The sequence below is a fragment of the Chanos chanos genome, chromosome 13 (genome assembly GCF_902362185.1).
Source record: "Chanos chanos chromosome 13, fChaCha1.1, whole genome shotgun sequence".
Taxonomy (NCBI): domain Eukaryota; kingdom Metazoa; phylum Chordata; class Actinopteri; order Gonorynchiformes; family Chanidae; genus Chanos; species Chanos chanos.
In genome coordinates this window covers 20,154,940-20,176,232 of record NC_044507.1, presented here as the reverse complement: position 1 = coordinate 20,176,232, position 21,293 = coordinate 20,154,940, and the positions used below count along the sequence as shown (strand labels likewise).

Below are 21,293 nucleotides of genomic sequence, written 5' to 3'. Positions count from 1 at the left end.
CTCTGTCTGTTAGAGTGCAGGTTGTGTGTTTATTTGTGTGTGTGTGTGTGTGTGTGTGTGCGTGTGTGTGTGTGTGTGTGTGTGTGGCTAGAAGAGGCTAGAAAGAAGGGTCCCTCAGCTACAGGAGGTTCACAAGTGGGAATGAATTACACTCTAAGTTGCAGGTGCCGATGATGTCAAAGCTTTCTGCAGCAGTAATGGAAATTCTCCAGATCGGAATGAATCTTAACATGGCGGTTTGGGGTGTGCCTTTAATTTGGTCAGAGAGGAATGAGTAATACAGCAGCCTGAGTGTTAATGATATGATGGATTTTAGAGTTGAGATGTTGTTGCTATTTCTGGCCTGTGTGAAATGTTCTCCGGTCCCCGCGTGTCTGACAGGGCTTCTGTTTCCGCCTACGGAGGATGCTGGATGCTCACAAACCCCAGTGGTGCAGAGATCACGAGGACTGGTCCTTGTATCTGTTCTCTCCTCAGAATGAGTGAGTAACTGTCTCCAGTCCAACCTCTGTCTTCATTTCATTGCCTATCTCCACGCTTGTGTTTTCTGTTCAAATCATTCAATTTAATTGACCTAATTCAATTATTTTAATTCATTTTTTTATCCTCGCGTTATCCGTAGATATGTCATTTCACACATTAGCTTTGCCGGATTTCTCACCAGTTACAGTAGCAAGGAGAAATGACCTAATATCTACAGGATTAAATCCACGAACCTTGCTCCTGTTGCAGATTTCGGATGACGTGTCAAAAGGTCATCTCTCACAAGCTGTTTGACCACGTGGTGCTGGTGTTTATCTTCCTCAACTGCATCACCATCGCCCTGGAGAGGCCTGACATTAAGTCCCACAGCACGGTAACCCAGTCACACACGGCCAACACCTGCACATTCACCTGCACATTCACCTGCACATTCACCTGTGAGGCCAGGCACTCCTGTGCTCTGCTAACTCAGCAACCAGTACAGCAACTCAACATCTGTACAACTCAAAGCATGCTTTAACTTATAGTGATTATTTTACATTACGCCAGGAATGACTGTTATCCTGTAATGTGCTCTCTTTCTTTCTCTCTCTCTCTCCCTCTCGTCTTACGTTTTCAGGAGCGTGTTTTCTTAAGTATCTCTAATTACATTTTCACTGTGATTTTTGTGGCTGAGATGACAGTGAAGGTACTGATGCATTGATGTCTTGTATACGTCACATTCAGACTAATACATATCTATACATTTTTTATACTATACTATTAAAGAGATGTATGTCACAGATATGGTGTGTATATTATGATCCATTAGGTGGTGGCCCTAGGCTTTTGCTCGGGAAAACATAGCTATCTTCAAAGCACCTGGAACGTCTTGGATGGAGTGCTAGTCTTTGTCTCACTCGTAGACATCCTGGTGTCTCTGGCGTCCACTGGAGGGAACAGAATTCTGGGTATCTTGAGGGTACTGCGTCTGCTGAGGACCCTACGGCCTCTGAGGTCAGTACACACGATTCAGAATCTGGTAAAACTACAGGCCTGCATATGTCCAGCTAGTTTCATTAGAAAACCTTTTTGATTGTGTTGGTTTGGTGTGTTTTCCCCTTTTTAATCAGTGTAAGAGACTATTACTTCAGCTATGATCCTGGCTGGTTGCTGTGGTATTGTAACATGTGAAGAGGTTGACTCTTGACTTGCCTGTACTCTTACAGTAATGCCCTTAAGACAGACAATTCTCACAGACAGGTGTTCTCTCATTCACTTCAGACACTTCAGAAAAAAAACATATGATCATCCAGGCAATCGTAGCTCTACAGACAGATCTCAGAATGTGAACACAGTCCTTTATCTAAAAGGCATTTTTTTGTCACTGATATAAAAACAGTACAGAAATGGTTTTTTTGTTTCTTTTTCTGTGTGACTTATAGTAAGCGCTCGGTGCCGCGTGGCTGTGTTTGTGTTTGTTCATTTGTGCAGAGTGATCAGCCGGGCCCCTGGACTCAAACTGGTAGTGGAGACGTTGATTACGTCGCTGCGACCCATCGGAAACATCGTGCTCATCTGCTGCGCCTTCTTCATCGTCTTTGGCATTCTAGGAGTTCAGGTTAGAAGAAATCCAACACTACTGCACACAATCACGTCGTGTGTATTATGACAAAAATGGCTTTATGTATATATATATGTATAAATAGTGATAGCAACATGTTGGTGTCCAGCTCTTCAAGGGCAAGTTCTATCATTGTGAAGGACCTGACACGAGGAATATCACTAACAAGACAGACTGCCTTCAGGCCAACTATCGATGGATACGCAGAAAGTACAACTTTGATAATTTGGGACAGGTAGGTCAGCTTATCCAGAAATGTTGAATGTATAACATGAGCTAAACGTGAACAGAAATCGAGATAGTGTTCATTGACGTGAGGAATGGTTGCCTGATAGATGGAGAAGATAATGAGGACATTTTAAAGGGCTCTTAGCTCTAAGACAAGGCAAAGTGCCCTAGGCCTGTGGATTCTGTGGGCAGAACGAATCAAAAAAACTCATTTTAATGGATATTTACTGGTCAGAGACCATTAATGTTTTATCATAGAAATGGTGTTCTTTCTCAGTCTAATGCATCTGAAGTGTTTCCTGGAATACGGATGAGAAAATGTGGTTTGTGGTTTTCTTCTTTTTTGTTTTGTCTTTTTTTTTTGCAGGCGCTTATGTCTCTGTTTGTTCTGTCGTGTAAAGACGGCTGGGTGAACATTATGTATGATGGACTGGATGCCGTGGGTGTGGATCAACAGGTAGGGTTTCTTTAACTCCCCCCCCCTCTCTCTCTCTCTCTTTCTCTCTGGATTTGAACCCCTGGAATTATACTCCCTTTTTCTTTTTCATTGGAATTGCCTGTTATTCCCCACACTATGGTAATTTGTTGCAATGGTGCGGTCCCTGCATGGATCTGATTGGCTGAAGACTAGTACAGACTAGTGTGCTCTGATATATATGCCAAGTCAGCCACTGCTTCGTTTCACCTGTCAGTTAACAATCGTCTCCACGGGAACGAAGCCCCAAACAGAAATGTATTGTTGAGAGTTGTGACAACGACACAGGCGTCTGACTAACGATTCCTGCTAACCTGACAGTACGAGAGAGACTACCCTCTGTCAAACACATCTGCCCGAGGGAGCAGAGCTGAGGATTCGGAACACAATTTGACAAATGCATTACATGTGAGATTCAACCGTGAATCTCAGAAACTCTGACTGTTGCATAGATATGTTAATCGCAGATATAACTCCCTCTGTTAGTGTTCTGCTTGGTGAGTATTTGAATTGTTATCCTTAAACACCTCAAACTAAACTTTCATAACAGTTTCATTTCTTCCATCTCTCTCTCTCTCTCTCTCTCTCTCTCTCTCTCTCTCTCTCTCTCTTTCTCTCTCTCTCTCTCTCTCTCTCTCTCTCTCTTTTTCTCTCTCTCTCTCTCTGTCCCTCTCGCTCTCTCTCTCTCTCTCTCTCTGTCCTTCTGACTCTGTTCTTCTCTCATTTCCCGTCCCAGCCGGTTCGTAACCACAATCCCTGGATGCTCCTCTACTTCATCTCCTTCCTACTCATAGTCAGCTTCTTTGTGCTGAACATGTTTGTCGGCGTGGTGGTGGAGAACTTCCACAAGTGTCGCCAGGACCAGGAGGAGGAGGAGGCGCGTCTGCGGGAGGAGAAGAGGCAGAGGCTGATGGAGAAAAAGCGCAGGAGTAAGGAGAATTGCGGGTCTGGTCGGTAGTCCGTTTTTCTGAGCACTGCCTGCTTCCAGAGCCTGAGAGAGCTAGAGAAATAGAGAGAGAGAGAGAGAGAGAAAGTGATGAAAAGCAAAAAAGACAGAAAGAAAGCAAGAAAGAAAGACAGCAAAAGAGTGAAAAGCCTGAGGAAATTTAAAGCCATGTGAATTTTGGCACCCATGCTGATGTGAAGGATCTTGGATTGTGATGGTCTGTAGCATGTCCATGCATGATTACCCATCGCCTCCAAACGCTGCATGACAGATCAACAAAGGGGAGGGCACGTTTGAACAAAGCATACAGGGGTCACTAATAGGGTCAGGCCAGACGCGTCTTCATCCCACAAACAAATGGCATTTCCAGTTGGTCTCTTTGAACAAAATGGACAGGGATATAGCATTTATCCTAGGACACACATTTCAAAAACTATATAGCAGATTATACAGAGGCATGTTACATGATCCTGCTAGAGCAGATCAGAAGAGGATCAGAAGGGCTCCCATTGGCTCTATAAACATCACACAGGCTGACTTAGCTAATCAGTGTAGTGCAGAGAGAGTGAGTGCAGAGTAATACCCTCCATTCTGGGGGAGCATTAAATACAGCTCAGCCCGTGACTTTACAGGATCTGATGAATGAAGGATAAGACGATAAACCGTGTGGAGAGGGTTTTTTTTTGTTTTGTTTTGTTTTGTTTTCTGCATAAACACGCACACACACACACACACACACACACAGAGACACACGCCTGGTGATGTTATGCCAGCTGACTAATGGTCTTTAGCATGAAACCTGACAGTTTTATATGTATCTGTCACACTCGTCACATAAGCCCTTCATTTAGGCAGTGGATTAATAGCATTTGCTATGCTGATGAACAGAGCTGATTACGGTACTGGCACAGCAGTGTGTGTGGAGCAGAATCCTCACACCGCACGCTTCTGGACGTAGGCACGGACAGTGAAGTTTACCATAGATCCAGGGTTTTCGCTCCTCGGATTCAAACTCAAATCTTCCCCCAAAAAAAGTGATACTGCAAGACGGAAGTGTAGAGTCAAATTGGGGTCCAAGCCATTTAATGCCGAAACATTTACTTTTTCAGTATTACTGTTGTCTGTCATGTTATGTCTCATTTCAAATGATAGGAAAAGCATAATAGATTTTTTTCCCCCAAAAAAAAGAAAAAAAAAAAAAAACAGTTACAATTTCGTTATGTGTAGTGCATGAGGGTGATCTTCATTGCATGCACTACATCAGACGTGTATTTCGTTTCGCTTCAAAGGCTTCTCTCTTACTATTTGGTAAGTTTTTTTTTTTACCAGTAAACATGCTTTGTGTGGCAGACTCAGAAAGATGGATTGAAACATTTCAAATGGTTCAAAAAATTCCAAAGTACATTTTTATGTTGAATATCACGTACATTACAATTCAAATTAGGCGAAACATTGATGATTATTTGTCTGTTAAAACATGCTTTGAATTTGTCATTCACATTAGGCACAAAGAACTTCACATATTGTGGAGTAAAGACACAGAGAAACACTCATGCACACACAAACACACACACACAGGCGCACACACACGCGCACACACACATGTACACACACACACACACACACACACAAACGAACAGAGCCAAAAACAGTCATGTTTACAAAGGCATGTTCACACCTCCAAAGCATGACTGACTACCATGGCAGTGCCGAGTGCAGTGGGATAGGGCTGTTGTTTTGATTTAAAGACTAACTTTGGACTAATACGTAGTCCTGTCCCTTTCCACTGCACTACACCTCCCATGTCTCTTGGACCTTTGCCTGTGTGTCAGTCGGTGAGTTCAGTCCCAAACCACGGTTCATTTCCACTGATGCCGTGCTGTTTCTTTGTGACTGCTGTGAAACAGAAGCTCAGCAGAGACCTTACTACGCTGACTACTCACCTGCTCGCCTCTACATCCACACACTATGCACCAGCCACTACCTGGACCTCTTCATCACAGGTATCATCTGTATCAACGTGGTCACCATGTCCATGGAGCATTACAACCAATCAGTGGTAAGCAAACTACAGCCTAATAAGCCTAATACTCTTGTGAGCTTTTTGGGTTCTGTGCAAATTTTCTAAACACAGAAAACAAATGACATCATTGGTCAAGGTTGTTTGTTGTGTGTCGATGTACCGATTATTCATCATGTTTAATTTTTAAATAAAATATCAATAATGCGGACATGATGTGAGTGTTATGTAAACGTAATGTGAGATACTTTGGCCATTTTTGGTTCTGTGAGCAATATAGCCAGCTGGTAGTAAAAAAAAAAACAAAACAAAAAAAAAAACAGCGATTTTTTTTCTGTTGTGAGGCCAAATCACAAATGTGCAATGTTTTTTTTTTGGGGGGGGGGGGGGGGGGGGGGGGTTGGGGGGGGGGGGGTGTTGTGGCTGTAACCTAAGCGTCATTCTTGTTCTGCAGTATCTTGATGAAGCTTTGAAGTACTGCAACTATGTCTTTACGGTTGTCTTCATCATCGAAGCCCTGCTCAAACTGGTGGCGTTCGGTGTCCGGAGGTTCTTTAAGGACAGGTAAACCACCTGACTGACAGCACACACCACAGTGGGGGCACATACCCCAGTATGTGAAGAGTGAGCAAAAGTCATCTGAAACTGAGTGATGTAGAGAAACCATACAGTAAAAAGAACAGCTTATGGTTATTTCAGCGATTGTATCAACAGCATTTAAATTCCTTTAATTGTGGAGGACAAATTAGTGGAGGACAAAAGGTATGCTTTCAGAGGGGAGCAGAGTGAACTGTCTCAGTGTAAATAGAGGCTCTACCTTTAAACGAAGGTCTTTTAGAACTGTTGCTCATTATTATGTAACCTTCCTGCAATATGGTTCTCATTACCATTATAGTGTATTGTAAACTTAAACCAGCTTATTTTAATCCTATTGCGATTCAGTAGTCTCATTTGAGGACTTTGGGGACTCTTATCAGCCCATAGCCCCCGAACGACCTTGTCTCTTATAGCAGGATAATACGTTCGCGTTTGTCTCAGACGAATGCCACAGTGCAGTATTCAGTGAAGCTTTACAGGCTTAGAACACATTTCGCCAGATCAAGTCCTCTAAAAGGTCAAGTGACACTTTAATGAGTTCTGATTGCTGAAAATAACCCCGAAATATGACAAATCGTACCCAATTAGATTGTACCTAAATCCGCTTGTACGTTTTGAGGTTGAAAACGTGACGCGTGCCCTCCTAACAAGAAACTGACAATGATACAGTCATCTTTAACCTAATGTACCATTAAATCGAGGTAATTGTCGAACAGTGTGTTGTCCTACTGTCTGCCGTAATGTGTTTTTAAGTGAATTTAACATGACAGTGTGATGAAACGATGCCTTAATTATGTGTGCTTAATGCAGTCAATTCTAATGTCTCTGCTTGTTGAAAGCACCAGAGTTCCTGGCATCAGACCATTCATTTGTTTCAATTAAATTTAACAAGATAAATGGGAAACGGAGCATGATACAGTCAGTTTATCATTTCACACATAAATAAAGCTCCAGTCAGACAGACACCCATATGACCATCTTTGCTGAACATTTGCATATCTTTTTTTTTTGTTGTTGTTTAATTTGAATATTCATAATATGTCAGATTATCTGAATACATAGGAACCTAATTGAAATCACTGCTCTCGAGTAGTGATGTAGTCTCCGTATAAGCTGGTTGTGGTTCAGCTCTGCCGTGGCCATTCATTGCAGGTGATTTGTTGTCACAGTGAAGCTGGTGTAATATGGCATTTGCTTGGTGGGGGATGTGCTGTTTGCGGTGAGGGATTTCTTTTTTTTGTATAATGCTGTAATAAAAACCCCTCGCAGGTGGAATCAGTTGGATCTGGCCATCGTGCTTCTCTCCATCATGGGCATCACCCTGGAGGAGATAAAGATGAACGCCGCGCTCCCCATCAATCCCACCATCATCCGCATCATGAGAGTGCTGAGGATCGCCAGAGGTAGCTCTACCGTTCCGTCTCTCTCCCATCAAAGCCCGAGATTCACATCTTACCGCATCAGCACTTCTCGCCTTGATCTACGGCTACACAGATATCGAGGGTCGTTATGAGAGCGTGCCGTGGGGGGTGGGGGGTGGGGGGTGGGGGGGCATTTGTAATGTAAAGCTAGGAAAAGAAGGGCAGGGGATATGTTTCTTATGTCGTGTGATCCTTTTCTGCAGTGCTGAAGCTACTGAAGATGGCCACAGGGATGAGAGCTTTGCTGGACACGGTCATGCAGGCTCTACCCCAGGTAATTATCAACTATGCACTACATTACCCCAGGTAACTATCAACCATACACTACATTACCCCAAGTAACTATCAGCCATACACTACGTTACCCCAAGTAACTATCAGCCATACACTACGTTACCCCAGGTAACTATCAACCATGCATTACATTACCCCAGGTAACTATCAGCCATACACCACATAATCTCTGAAGAGTTTTATGGAATGTGTTAGGAAGAGAAGTGTGTGTGTGTGTGTGTGTGTGTGTGTTTAGACCAGAGAGAGAGAGAGTGTGTGTGTGTGTGTGTGTGTGTGTGTGTTATGGTTGTGGAATGTCAGTTTTCTTGATAGATTGTTTAATAACAAACTGTGTAATAATGTCCTCTGTCTCTTTAGGTGGGGAATCTGGGTTTGCTGTTCATGCTTCTGTTCTTCATTTATGCAGCACTGGGAGTGGAGCTTTTTGGGAAACTGGGTCAGTGCTGCATTCTTTCTCACCATCTAAATCAAGATCCTACTCTGGAGCGTCATGATATGCCAGTTCCCGTTTTTTTTTTGGGGTGGGGGGGTGAGGTGGGATGGGGTGGGGTTTAGGTCGGAGATGTTTAGATTGGGTCCTTTAGGGCCACACCACCCTTGCAGACTTACAGCTGTCCCTTAACGACCACGGGGTTATAATGGCAGAAGGAGAACTAAATTAGTTTGGTCGCTCTTCAGAGGATTAAAAGAGCTTACTCCTGCTATAGCAGCCTTTTTTTGTGACTCTGCCCCTGGGCATGAGGAGACGTTTCTATGCTGCCTGTCTCCCTGTGAGAGAGCCCAGTGTTATCAGAGAAACGACAGGATTAAAGCATTTTCTTAAAGGGCAGGCCAGCCTGATTACTTTCATTAGTTCTTAACCGAAATCAATGCTAATTATCGAGTGTTGCATTTTGCAAGGGCGCTCTCTCGTTTGTCCTTTTAATGGACCGACAAAGCTTCTTTAGATTATCATAATAATTACAGCGTCAAACGTGATTTAATGATCTGTTGTATTCTCTGTTATTTATCCTCGTGAGAGTTTGATTGCGACGTCTTGTGGTTTACCGAACATTTCTTCCAGAATGCAGCGAAAAAAACCCGTGCGAGGGACTGAGCAGCCATGCTACGTTTGAGAACTTTGGGATGGCCTTTTTGACGCTTTTCAGGGTGTCGACAGGGGATAATTGGAATGGCATCATGAAGGTATTGCTAGAAAGCTTACTGTCGTATTTACTGCTGAGCAGGGCAAAGGTTGCAGGTCTGACAAGACTAGCATTGTCACGTGATATAGTCAGATTAACACTAGCACGGTGAGATGTGCCGCGCGTGAAATATAACAAGTGCACTTTTGGTGGTCTTTCATAATTTATTTTTAAACCCTGCATCTTGCATGGCATACCTCAAGCCCCATAGCCAGCTCATTCGATAATTATTTGATGAGGAAACATTGTCAGATGTTGTGCACAGTGGTCGTTTGTGAAAATGTCATCGAACATCTGTCCCTCAGGATACTTTGCGAGAGTGCACTCCGGAGGACAAACATTGCCTGCCCTACCTGCCCTGGGTCTCGCCCATCTATTTTGTGACGTTTGTTCTGATGGCCCAGTTTGTGCTGGTGAACGTGGTGGTGGCGGTACTGATGAAGCATCTGGAGGAGAGCAATAAAGAAGCCAAAGAAGACGCGGAGATGGATGCTGAGATAGAGCTGGAGATGGAGATTGCGCGGAGACTCAGTAACGTCTCGGCTGGGAGCTCCGTCAGCCCTGAGGACAGGGCCACCTATGTAGGGCCCCGTCCCGACTCACCTGGTCAGGTAAGCAAAACCCACAATTTCAAGTATGCATTACAGATAAGCGCAAAATGGAAGCCACTGATTCTCTGCAGTGTACTCACCTAATGTCCCATTTGTTTTAACAGTAATGTCATTGCGTTTTATGAGCTGAAGCGATAATTGGTAGTTTTGGGGCATTGTATGATTGTTAAGGACTTGACTGAAAGAGAGGTGAATGTTAGCTTGACAATATGGAGAGCAACATGCTGATGAAGGCCCATGGTCTTGTCCCATAGGTTTATATGTATCTCTGATCATAGCCAAGTAATGATGAACCACTGAGTCCAGTCAGATCTATTAAATTAGCCACTGAAAAGTGGAATCAGATAAACTAACATACCTGAATAGCCACTGAAAAAGTAGAATTGTGTTTGTTAAATAAGACTCATGATTCTGTTTTTTAGTGGATAATTTAACACACCTGAATAGGAAATAGAAAAGTACAATCAGATGTGTTAGGTTAGGACTGTAGCCATACAGTCATTCAGGAGGGAATTTACTGTGTCCAAAGCCCAAACTCAGCTCGTGGAACTATCCCTCTGATCCAGCTTGTGTATTATTATCATAGTGTGTGTATTAATGGGGCCTGGAGTGTAGAAAATGCTGTCTACGTTGTGCACGGAGACAGAGATCACATTAAGTGTTTGTTGAGAGTATTGCTGAGTTTGCCTCAGCACAAGAAAAAAAGAAAAAGTGCTGATAGGACACGGAGAGAGAGAGAGAGAGAGACAGAGGCAGAGAGAGAGAGAGAGAGTGTTAGAGGGAGGCTCTAGAGGGGGAGTTAGGTGCATTTGCCACTGCAGTCTCTGCCGGGCTCTCCTGGCAAACAGGCTCTACGCTTTGTCAGCTCCAGTGAGCCGACGAACGAGCCTGCTGCATTGAACTTGCCCTGATGTGTGTGTGAGAGTGTGTTTTTGCGAGTGTGTGTGTTTGTGTGCACGTGTGTGTTTTATAATAAAGCTAGACAGAGGAGTGTTTTTCTCTTTTGCAGGGTGACGGGTTGCAAGGCGGTCGGGAGAACTTGCTGTCTCCACAGAAAATGTCAGTGTCTAGAATGCACTCTTTACCCAATGACAGTTACATGTTCCGTCCCGTGAGGCCAGCCAGCGCACCATACCCCCTGCAAGAGGTGGATTCCAACCAGGGATACCTTGAATTAGGTATAATTCCATACACAGGGGCAGATCTGATCTGTCATGAGCCTGTCTAGTGGCTTTTTCGTTCTTGTTCCTCTGTGGATGACAATGAGGGCGAGCAATGAACGGCCAGGCTGTGAATGACCAAAAGCTCTCTCTGTGCAGGGTCTATCACGTCTGTCCATTCCCAGCCTTGTGAGGGACATTCCCTGCTCCAGGTCCCTGGCGTCTCCCCCGAGTCCTGCTTCAGCACCTGCATGCCCAGGATCCCACCACCGAAGCCCTCACCCACCCACAGCGTTGGCAGGGCCCTGCGAAGACAGGTGCTGTGGAAGTCCTTTTACTTTTGTCAGTCGTTTCTTATCAGTGATGGGATTTCAGGTCATTCAGGACTGTGCAGGTGCTTTATGTCAGGTTAATTTTTTTCCTCACTCTGGGTGTATTTTATGCTTACAGGAAGCGATCAAAAACGACTCTGTCGACGTGCAGAGCTTTGACTCCAAAGACAACTTGAACAGACAGACGGGGGCCACGTCTGGCGGCTTCACCCTCCCGGTACCACGAATCTCTGCCCCCGGCAGCCCTCGGGCCTCGACCCTGCTTCCTGACCGCGGCCGTTCCCCAAGCGTCCGGACCCTGCAGTGCCTCTACAGCCAACACAACATCCCCTCCAGGCCCCCCAGCCGAGCCGGCAGCAGCAACAGCATCAGTCCCAGCAGCTCCATGTTCGACTCCACCGACCCCACCGACGAGGAGGTTCGTCACATCAACAGTTCGGCCAGGATGTGGGGAGGAGTTCAGACGGAAGTGCGCAGTCACTCTCTCTCCCCCTACGCCACCACCGAGGCTCTGCACTCCGACCCTGCTCCGGAGAAGAACTCCAGCAGTACGCTCAATCTGGCCGCATGCGGCCTGAGAGACAAGGACCTGAAGAAGATTTTTAGCGTAGACACTAAGGGGTTCCTGGATAAACCCACGGGAACTGAGGACCTCCGCCGACATTCTATTGAGATCTGTCCGTCCGTGGACGACGAGATGTTTAACCAGGCCAGAGGGGAGAAGAGGCACATTCCGGTCCGCGGTCAGTCGTTGCACATCCCGCGGAAAAAGAAGATGAGCCCTCCCTGCATCTCCATAGAGCCGCCCATGGAGACGAAGGGTCCCCCACCTCTGGTATCGATGAAGCCTCGGAAAGCCTCAGAGAGCAGCATGTTGCTACGGAGACGGACGCCGTCTTACGACATGGCCCTGCAGCGTGACTCCCTGGAGCTGCTGGAGCAGCAGGCCCTTAGCCAACCACCTCTGATCAAAGTGGAGAGGCACCCTTCCCACTGCGGAGAGTATCTGTCTCTGCCTCAGTTCACTTTCGAGCAGCCGGATCCCAGCGGATCCGTGGATCTCCTGGCAGATATTCTCAGTGAAAAGGACTCCTCCACCCAAAGCTCCTCCTTTGACAATAGAATCGAGGAGTCAACAGACTTCAGCACAGTAAACAGGACAGGCCAATGAAGGAGTACATGATTCCAACCAAACAGTTTTGTTTTATTCTTGACGTATGCTCCAGAGCATGAGAAGATCATTGGATGGACACGGTGACCACTTAAATCAGTAGCCAAAGTTTTTTTCTTTTGTCTCTAGCTGATGTAATATAACCCTATATAAAGCCAGCCGTGAATGGCAAATAAGCCCCTTGGGGACAGCTTTGATTAGAGCATGATCAGACAAGGTGTTGAACATGGGATATGCAATTTCAGGTTTCCACACGGAACTCTGGTTCTTACTTTATTCCCAGTGCTCAATCACATTGATTTGAGTTCAGGATGTGTGGCGTTCTGTCTCATCTAGCGTGTTCGTTTATCCATTCATTCAATGTCATATGAACGTCGCTAACGTTTTCTGTAAAGGCAAAATATACAAATGATTAAAAATGAATAAGAACTGTACATGTTCTGTACTTTATTGAATCATATGATGTAAATAGAGGAAATATTGTATCAGTGAAGAAGAAAAAAAAATAGCTCTATTCATATGCACATATTTTTATAGAGAACTCTAATGTTTTTTGCACATATCAATTTGAATTTCAAGTTGGATTGTCTTTTGTTGTCCTCTTGTGAATGTACATTTTTTTAAATCAAATAGCAGTGGGATCAATTCTAGTCTGTTTAGACCTACTGACACCGAGATGATTTTTATTTTTCTATTGGGAGGTTTTGGGGTATGACATATTAATGTAGATCCAATGAGAACCAAACTACAAAATAACCTGTAGCCTGAGTGCAATACACTGTATATGTTTATGTTAGTGTGCCCAGTTAGGTTGCTCACTTTTTACATATACACAGTCAGTAACGAGCATCTCACCAATTAACGCCATATATATACCATATTCAGGTTCATCTCAAAGTGTAAATTAAAAATTTCCACCATATTCACTTTGGTTATCTAATTAAATAATGATCCTTGTTTGACCCTCAGCTGTGGCACGAGAAGTATGCATGTGAAGGAGAAAATAAATCAAGTATAGATGTGATTTTGCTGTGAGAAAAGTTCTGTCCTATTTCTCCTTATTATCTTAAACTGTTTTTTTTTAACTGTCTAAAGGAGAAACAGGTGTCTTTTCTGTGAGAGGAAGGTGTTTATTTATGTCACAAATTTAATCTGAATTAACCTTTCAGCTTTGAAACGGTGCCTCTAGATTTGTGTTGTCCTCAGGCAGAGAAAGAGAAATTGTTTGTCACCAATTAAACTGACAAAAATTTGTAGATGTCATTTAATTAGATGGTTTAGTAAAATATTTATTCAGTTACACAGAATGTACAGATTAACAGTGACTTTTTGGGGGGAAAAAAAATCAGAAATCGCAATCATTATGGGAATCATTCTTCCAAAAAAAACCTTTCTCACACACGATAATTTATCCCACACTACACCATATACAACTTCCATTGACATATTGGTCCAATTTTAATATATTAACAATAGTTACTGCAGCTCTTGAACTTTGGTAATTCATTCATTTTCCTTGATTTTTTGAAGCCTCCAAAGTTATGAGAGGTGAAAATAATTGCATGTTCTAACAAAAGATTAGAGTTTAAAAAAAATAATAATTATAATAATAATAAAAAAAAAAAAAAACATCTGGATGTTTTTTGATATTTCAATTTTCAACTGTTTTCATTTGTAGACTTGACTACCTAATTACACTGGGCTGTGATCAATTGATATTCCTCTTTGTAGTACTTATTAAATCCACATATTTATTGTCTGATGCAATATTTTATGGTAATCTTGGAAGGGTTTCAAGCATATTTACATGTAAGCATAAACCATGGTTAGTATGATCGTGCTTATGGAATGACACACACCAAGAATTGGCACAATATTCAATTACTCTCTTCTTGAATTGAGTATTTAGCCCATTCAGAATGGAAAATATTCTTTCCATTACGTTGGATGGTGTTAGATTCCATTCCTAAATTTTACCCAACCATGATTTTTGCAGTGTGGACAGTTGGACAGATCTTTGAAACTGTTATGAAACGTTTTGATGTCGTTTAGAGGATGACTTGCAATTTAACCGACATAAAGTGTTTTTTGAATCACTCTGGGCTTGTTGACATTATAGCTATTTGGAATCTGAGCTTTTTTTTTTGCCATTAATCAGCCTAATGTCCTTAACCCTTGATTGAAGAATCCAAGCATTTTCCTCAGTCTTTCATTGAAGAAGATGTAGTCTTTTCCTTGTTGTTGAGCTAACTGTTTGCAATAATTTCATTTTAATTGATATAGCTCAGATGACAAAGCAAGAGAAGTATTGAAAAGGCTATACAATTGTATTTTTACATTGTATTGTTACTTTTTATTGTGTAATGATTACAGTTGATCTGAAGGATATTCTCTGTCATATAAAGATAAACATTTTTATTCCAAAAATTAGGGTGTCTCTTTTTGTTTCGCAAGAACTCAACAGGTTGCGTTCATGTGCTCATGTCCATGACACATAAACAGAAACCCAAATTGTTATCATTGTTGTTGTTGTTGCTCAGACCAGTTTCACCAGCTCATTCAGCTCATTCATTATGATTTCTTAAAAGGAAACCTGACACCTACACCTAATTTCAACTCTTAACTCTTTGTAATTCATTATTTTTGTTATTTGATAATTGACCAAATATTTATGAGCCTTTAATGTCTAATAGGACGCAGGAGGGTGCATCCTCAGGAATAGGAACAATTTAAAAGAGCATCAACTAGATCACAAATAATAAGGAAGACCTGATAAACATCTGACCTTGTTTCATGTAGTCTGGTTTGTTTGTTTGTTTGTTTTACTCTAAACCCTACGAGGTGCTTGTTTTCCCAAGGTCTACATCTGTCAATGCCATGTTAACAACAGAAAATGAGCATTTTTCATTTTAAAAAAATCAAAGTGACAAAAAAACCCTCTGAGGTCGAGACAAACAAACAGATAAGTACAGTATAATGAGCCCATTATGGCACAAAATTGGAACTCCCGCTTTTACATAAACACTGTAGAAGTTGTATTAAATTAGTAGAAATAATAATACTGATTTGAACAGATGATTTTATCAGCAGGGCCGGCAAATAATTAAACATGCTGGTGCATTTCAGATGCAGGCTTACTTTATTATTAGGGGCCAAGCAGCGAAGCTGCGGGCACCTATTGTAATTGTTAGTGTTCTTCACTGTTATTATACTCTCTCCTCTGGGAGTCCGTATGGTAAAAAGTTGTGAAATACGGCACACTGATAGAGGACAGTCCAAGGTATCCAGGCCCCAAATTTTGGGTCACTCCATCCATCCCTGTAGCGCCACTAACAGGCCAAATTGCAAGGTACAGTTTTGCTTATAACTTTTGAGTCGCTTGTCCTTGAGTTGTGATTTCCCCCCCCCCCCCCGATCCTTGGGTCATGATAAGTCGAATGCACCCATTGCCGTCAATTTCTGCCTAATGAGATTTTTCACCATTTTGAATTTTTCGAAAAGCCAACCTTTGCAACTAGTCCTAGACCGTTGACCCTATCACCACCAAATTTGTTACATATCATCTACAGTGGGGTCTGACTAAAAATTTTACAAAGAATTTTGCTAGGCCAAATGATATGGCTGCTGTCGTCCAATGAAATTTGATGGTGAAGACTGCACACAGGAAGTGAACCATATCTCAGCAATGCTTGGTCGGATTGATGCTAAACTTGGTACATTTCATTGCCACCAGGAACACTGGATAACCACCAAGTTTCAGGAACATGAGGGCGCTGTACCAGAAAAATTCACAAAAAAGTATCAAAATACCTATCACTCCAGGACAAAAGCAGATATTTCAGACAAACTTCTTGTGCATCATCATAGTAAAGGACCCTAACTGGAATATTGTGAACCCCAGGTGTCGGCCATTTTGGAATAAGCAATTTTCCTTGGCAGTCCACAGAAGCCCTTGGTGTATCCTGGTGAAATTTGGCACATTGATAGAGGACTGTCCAATGTATCCAGATACCAAATTTGTTGTCATTCCATCATTGCCACTAGCGCCACCAACAGGGCAAATTTCACAGGACATTTTTGCTAATATATTCTTAACCGATTGTTCTACATTTGTGTTCCTTATTTGGTCTAAATCCCTGTCTCATGATGAGTCGAATGGACCCATCTTATCAAAAATCATCTTAATGGATTTTCCACCATATTGAATATTTAAAAAAGCCTACTTTTGCAAACTAGTCCTAGACCTTTGATCCAGTCACCACAGAAAAAGTACTCAAAAGAATTTTGCTATTTATTATTATTATTATTATTATTATTATTATTATTATTATTATTATTATTATTATTATTATTATCCAATAGAGTAACAGCGCCATCTACTGCCGAAACATTTTAAACGGAGGAAGGTGGAACTACAGTTTGTATGGGTAGATATGTTGAGGGAGCACTTATAAAGACGGACAGGTTCGTCGCACTGCGTGAGCGATTCTTACTATAATGGTTCTGTAATAATAATAATACTCTTTAAAGTTTATTCTGGTAAGGTATTTGCGGAATGCCATGCTTTCTTCATAACAATATTGTACTGCCAAGAATCAGATCACAACAAGGTAGTAAGCTAACTCGTAAGGCTTTTGTTTTCCCCGGGTTTTATTACTTGGTTCATGTTTTCTAGGTAGTATCAGTAACGTCAGCAACTTAGACTGTTTACTCTTTTTTTCTAACCTTAGCTCGTAACGGCTTGACATGCTGTTGTACACTTTTTGAATACGTTGTTGGCTCTCAATCTGTAAGTCAATTAATCTCCAACATTTCTTCAAATATACTTGGGACAAAACTGACATGACAACGACGTAGCCAATTTCGAATGTCAACATTTGTTTACGGCACCGAAATTCCTATGGGTTACTGCGATTAACATTAGCTGTCGACATGTGGGGTGAAATTGAACCAAGTTCCAACCCTGGCCCCGTTTTCAGTTTCGAAAAACCTGTTTCTACGGGTTCACACGTTGATGCTCAAACTGATCTAGATCAAACTGATCTTGGTGGTTCTAGATCGGATATGGGTTGTTCGAACGAAGCACATCTCAAAGACCAGGTGAGACTCAAGTTACTTTGCTTACCTGACTTGATTTGTTTATGTAGAGAGTGTTCTCTTCCTTTGAAGAAAGAACTTTTTAAAATTTTTGCTGTTCTCTTAGATGGATTGTTCCAGCGAACTATCCTCTATGATTGAAGCAGTAGCGGTCAGTGGGTGTCCAGTGAAGAGCCAGCAGCTAGGAGAGCCTGACCTAACCATGGAAGAGAGAAGAGAAATCTTAATGACGCAGTACAAGACCAAGCCTCTTGTTTTCCTAGAGCGTTATCAGACACACCTTAAGCCGGAACACCTAGGGGCTTTCTCTCACCTCAGCACGGACTGCAGGGCCCAGCACTACTGCAAGGAGGTACAGAAACGGGCGTCCAGTCAAATTAACAGCACAAGAGTCCGTAACCATCGCTACGGAGCTCTAAGAGCTTTACAGCGGGGTGAGTGATTTAAAACGTTGTTTAAACTCAGCGGCAAGCAACATTTAGATTCATAAGCTACTCGTTTACAAAAGAATGTAATAACTGCTGTCAGAGAAAAGTCTTTAATGATTCAGATTCCTTTTTGAGAAGAAAAGCTATTGTCAGATCCCCCACTGAACTTCAGTTTAAAAAAACCCCCAAAACATACCGATTGGCGACACGATTTGGGCGATAGTGTTGATGGGAGCTGATAAAATGATGGCCTCACATTAACCTCACACAACCTCTCCTCCTGCAGAGGGTCAATACTTTAGCGAGGAGCAGATGCGCTTTCGAGAGCCCCTATTATATGAACAGTACATTGGACAGTACCTCAGTGAGGAGGAGATTCTCCAGCGTTCGCAGGAAGCCATGCAGAAGGGAACTGGGGGTCTAGCCGACTTGCTCATCGACTCCTACCAGGAGAGAGTGCTCCAGAGTCGTCTACAGGAGGAGCAGGACAGGGAGGAGGGAGCTGAGGAGGAGTCTGAGGATGAGGATGGTGAGTCCTCCCTACATGAGGGGATCTGTGGGGATATTTACAAGGCATTGCAGGCTGTGGAGGGGAGGATGGTTATCAGCTGTTTACATGTTAAGTTAGTGGGTGTGCTCATGAGTGGTACAGCTTTGCTGAGCAGTGCAATGGTCTTTGTCAGTTTGACTCGCTGTCTTGAATAATGTAATGTGTATGACCATGATCAGTGGTATTTCACTGCATGACATCCTCACAGAATTTCTGGAGAAAAAACAATTTACACTCATGGACAAACACACAGACTGACTACAGCCACTGAACACCCTTTAACAACATTTTTCAGTTATTGCCAGGACACAAACACAAAGGACAGGCACAAATGTAACTGCGAGGTAAGAGAAAAAATAGCAGTAATAAACAGCTTTGTGTATGTACTGACAGGACAACGTGGGTGATTGTGCCTGTTAGTAATTCTGACACTTGCTATACACACACGACAGAGGCTCTAAGAAGAGCTGAAAGTGTCAGGAAAAGATTAAACAGTTATGACCAGAACTTTTAACACAATCTCTGATTATGCCACTCTGGTAGATACAAGTAAAACACCATAGTACAGCTGTGACCAGACACAGTGTGTGCTTCAGAAAGAATATACTTTCTGACCAAACTATTGCTGTGCTGTGGTCATAGGTAACGGTGAGTCCAGGGAGCCAGCGTGGGAGCCAACCCCCGAAGAGAAAGCCATGCTGAGGGAGGAGTTTGTGAGTCAAATGCACCAGCGGTTCCTGGATGGCAAAGATAAGGACTTTAACTACAGGTGATGAAACAATATCTCTTAAAACTACTGAGCGGTCAGTGCTGTTAATACCTCTACTGGGCTTGACTCCTAAGTGCACTGGGGTACATTTTTCAAGTCATTGTTTTAAATTCATTTTTCTTGTACTATTGACACAAATGTTATTATTGGTCAATCTGAAGACTGAATCTAACTTGTTGATTGTTACCTTTTGTAAACTAGGTTACTCTTTAACCGCCAGGTTCCATGTCAGCAAATATTCTGGTGCAATTTTTTTCTCTTGGAACTAGCTTTTCAGCAACGTAAATATCCAATCACTGAGGTTATTGGATTGTACATGTTAGAAAGGAAGTTTTTTTTCCAGATCATAAAGTGGCCAAATGCAGTCAGATTTTTCTGTAGTCAGGTATTTCAGGAGTAGAAATACTATGTATTACTGTTTAATACATCAAGTGTGAGAGAAAAATATATTTGTTTGCAAATTTTATGTGTGTGGGGGTCAGTCTTGTCAAGGAATGTTTGTTTTGTCTTGACTTCATTAAATAAGCAAAGTAATATTGGTTGCCTTGAACTGTAAGTTTCCCTCGAAGTTGCAGACATCATTGCTGTGTTATATAGAAACAGTTTGTCTTCCTCTAACATTTCAGTGAAGTGGATGAAAACCCAGACTATGACAACCTTGACATCGTTAGCCATGATGCAGAGGAGCGTTACTTTGATGAGGATGAGGAGGAGGAGGAGGCAGACGAGGAGGAGGAGGAGGAGGAAGACGAGGAGGATGAGAAGATGGAATAGTATATGTATTCAGAATTGTAAGACAGCAGTAAGTCAGCAGATTATGAATGCTGTTATGCTGATCAAAAGAAAGGTTTTTGTTATTATTATTATTAATAATAATAATAATAATAATAATAATAATATTCAGTGCACCTGCAGTCATTTGTTGAAAGGAAACTTTTAGTTTAAGATGAATAAACGTTGGACATTTTGATAAGCAGATGGCCATATTGTTTTTGTAAATAAATACTTTTTCAGTACTTTGTCATGACACTGCGTTAATATTTTTGTTTGTGTGTTGAGGTCAGTATGTAACAGCTTCACATATATCTGTCTTAACACGTGGCAGGGTTCAGTATGCTCAGGCCTGGATCACTTACAGGGGAGTCTAACATCGACACAAGAGAATAGTTTAATTATGTTGGAATAGAACTATACCAAAAGTGTTCAGTTTTTAGTACTCTGAACTGGTTCCAAAAGTTTACTGTTGAATACTGGGGCATGATCAGAATGCCCAATGAATTAAAGAAATACTTTTAATATTTGCAATGCATTCCAACAGTCTTATATTGTGTTTTATATGGTGAGTCATGGCTCTCAGGACCTGAGTAAAGAAACAAACATCAAAAAGCCTGCCTGCATGTGAGAGAGAGAGAGAGAGAGGTTGGGAAGTAACTTAAAAGAGCAGAGAATTTTTAAATGAATGTCCCTTTTAGCAAACATTAGGGGGTATTTCAGAAAGTTTGTTTAGCGAAAAATCAGAGTTAGTTAACTCAGAGAAAGTAGTAAACCTCCTAATAGAAGAGCCCTATGGCTTTGTTTTGCTAGGAGAATGAAGTCATAGGGCTCTTCTATTAGGAGGTTTACCACTTACTCTGAGTTTTCACTAAACACGCTTTCTGAAATACCCCCTGGAGGTCTTCTATTTTCACTACTGACAAACAGAGAAGGACAACAATAAAGGAGTAAATACTTTATTAACATTTAAATTCTCAAGTAGCATAGCTAAATCTCAATTTTAAAGTCTACAAAAAAAAAAAAAAAAAAGAAACAGGTTCACAGGATAGGTGCCAGCTGTATTGTCAAGGTTAATGTTTGTGATCGAGGCAAAAATATACAAATACATACAACTAACTGAACAACTACATTAGTGAGGTCCCTTCAAAAA

At 42.1% G+C, this 21,293-nt stretch overlaps 2 protein-coding genes across 2 annotated transcripts in view; both read left to right on the top strand.

Moving 5' to 3' along the window:
- The window catches only part of cacna1ha (calcium channel, voltage-dependent, T type, alpha 1H subunit a), a 69,687-nt gene extending 57,162 nt beyond the window's left edge, over positions 1 to 12,525 (top strand). Inside the window, exons 17-34 of the mRNA XM_030789606.1 lie at positions 382 to 482; positions 733 to 856; positions 1,103 to 1,171; positions 1,295 to 1,479; positions 1,957 to 2,083; positions 2,196 to 2,321; positions 2,682 to 2,771; positions 3,526 to 3,739; positions 5,643 to 5,794; positions 6,210 to 6,319; positions 7,622 to 7,755; positions 7,977 to 8,047; positions 8,425 to 8,503; positions 9,131 to 9,252; positions 9,557 to 9,862; positions 10,872 to 11,040; positions 11,182 to 11,339; positions 11,473 to 12,525. Coding sequence (XP_030645466.1) covers positions 382 to 482; positions 733 to 856; positions 1,103 to 1,171; positions 1,295 to 1,479; positions 1,957 to 2,083; positions 2,196 to 2,321; positions 2,682 to 2,771; positions 3,526 to 3,739; positions 5,643 to 5,794; positions 6,210 to 6,319; positions 7,622 to 7,755; positions 7,977 to 8,047; positions 8,425 to 8,503; positions 9,131 to 9,252; positions 9,557 to 9,862; positions 10,872 to 11,040; positions 11,182 to 11,339; positions 11,473 to 12,525 — 3,390 coding nt within the window. The remainder of the gene's footprint in view (positions 1 to 381; positions 483 to 732; positions 857 to 1,102; positions 1,172 to 1,294; positions 1,480 to 1,956; positions 2,084 to 2,195; positions 2,322 to 2,681; positions 2,772 to 3,525; positions 3,740 to 5,642; positions 5,795 to 6,209; positions 6,320 to 7,621; positions 7,756 to 7,976; positions 8,048 to 8,424; positions 8,504 to 9,130; positions 9,253 to 9,556; positions 9,863 to 10,871; positions 11,041 to 11,181; positions 11,340 to 11,472) is intronic.
- Positions 12,526 to 17,069: 4,544 nt separating this feature from the next.
- Positions 17,070 to 20,218, top strand: ccdc97 (coiled-coil domain containing 97). Its single transcript, XM_030790691.1, has 5 exons — positions 17,070 to 17,625; positions 17,729 to 18,056; positions 18,337 to 18,579; positions 19,243 to 19,369; positions 19,996 to 20,218. Exons 1-5 carry the CDS (start codon positions 17,458 to 17,460, stop codon positions 20,141 to 20,143), a joined length of 1,014 nt encoding a protein of 337 aa, XP_030646551.1. The 5' UTR covers positions 17,070 to 17,457; the 3' UTR covers positions 20,144 to 20,218.
- The last annotated feature ends 1,075 nt before the right edge of the window (positions 20,219 to 21,293 follow it).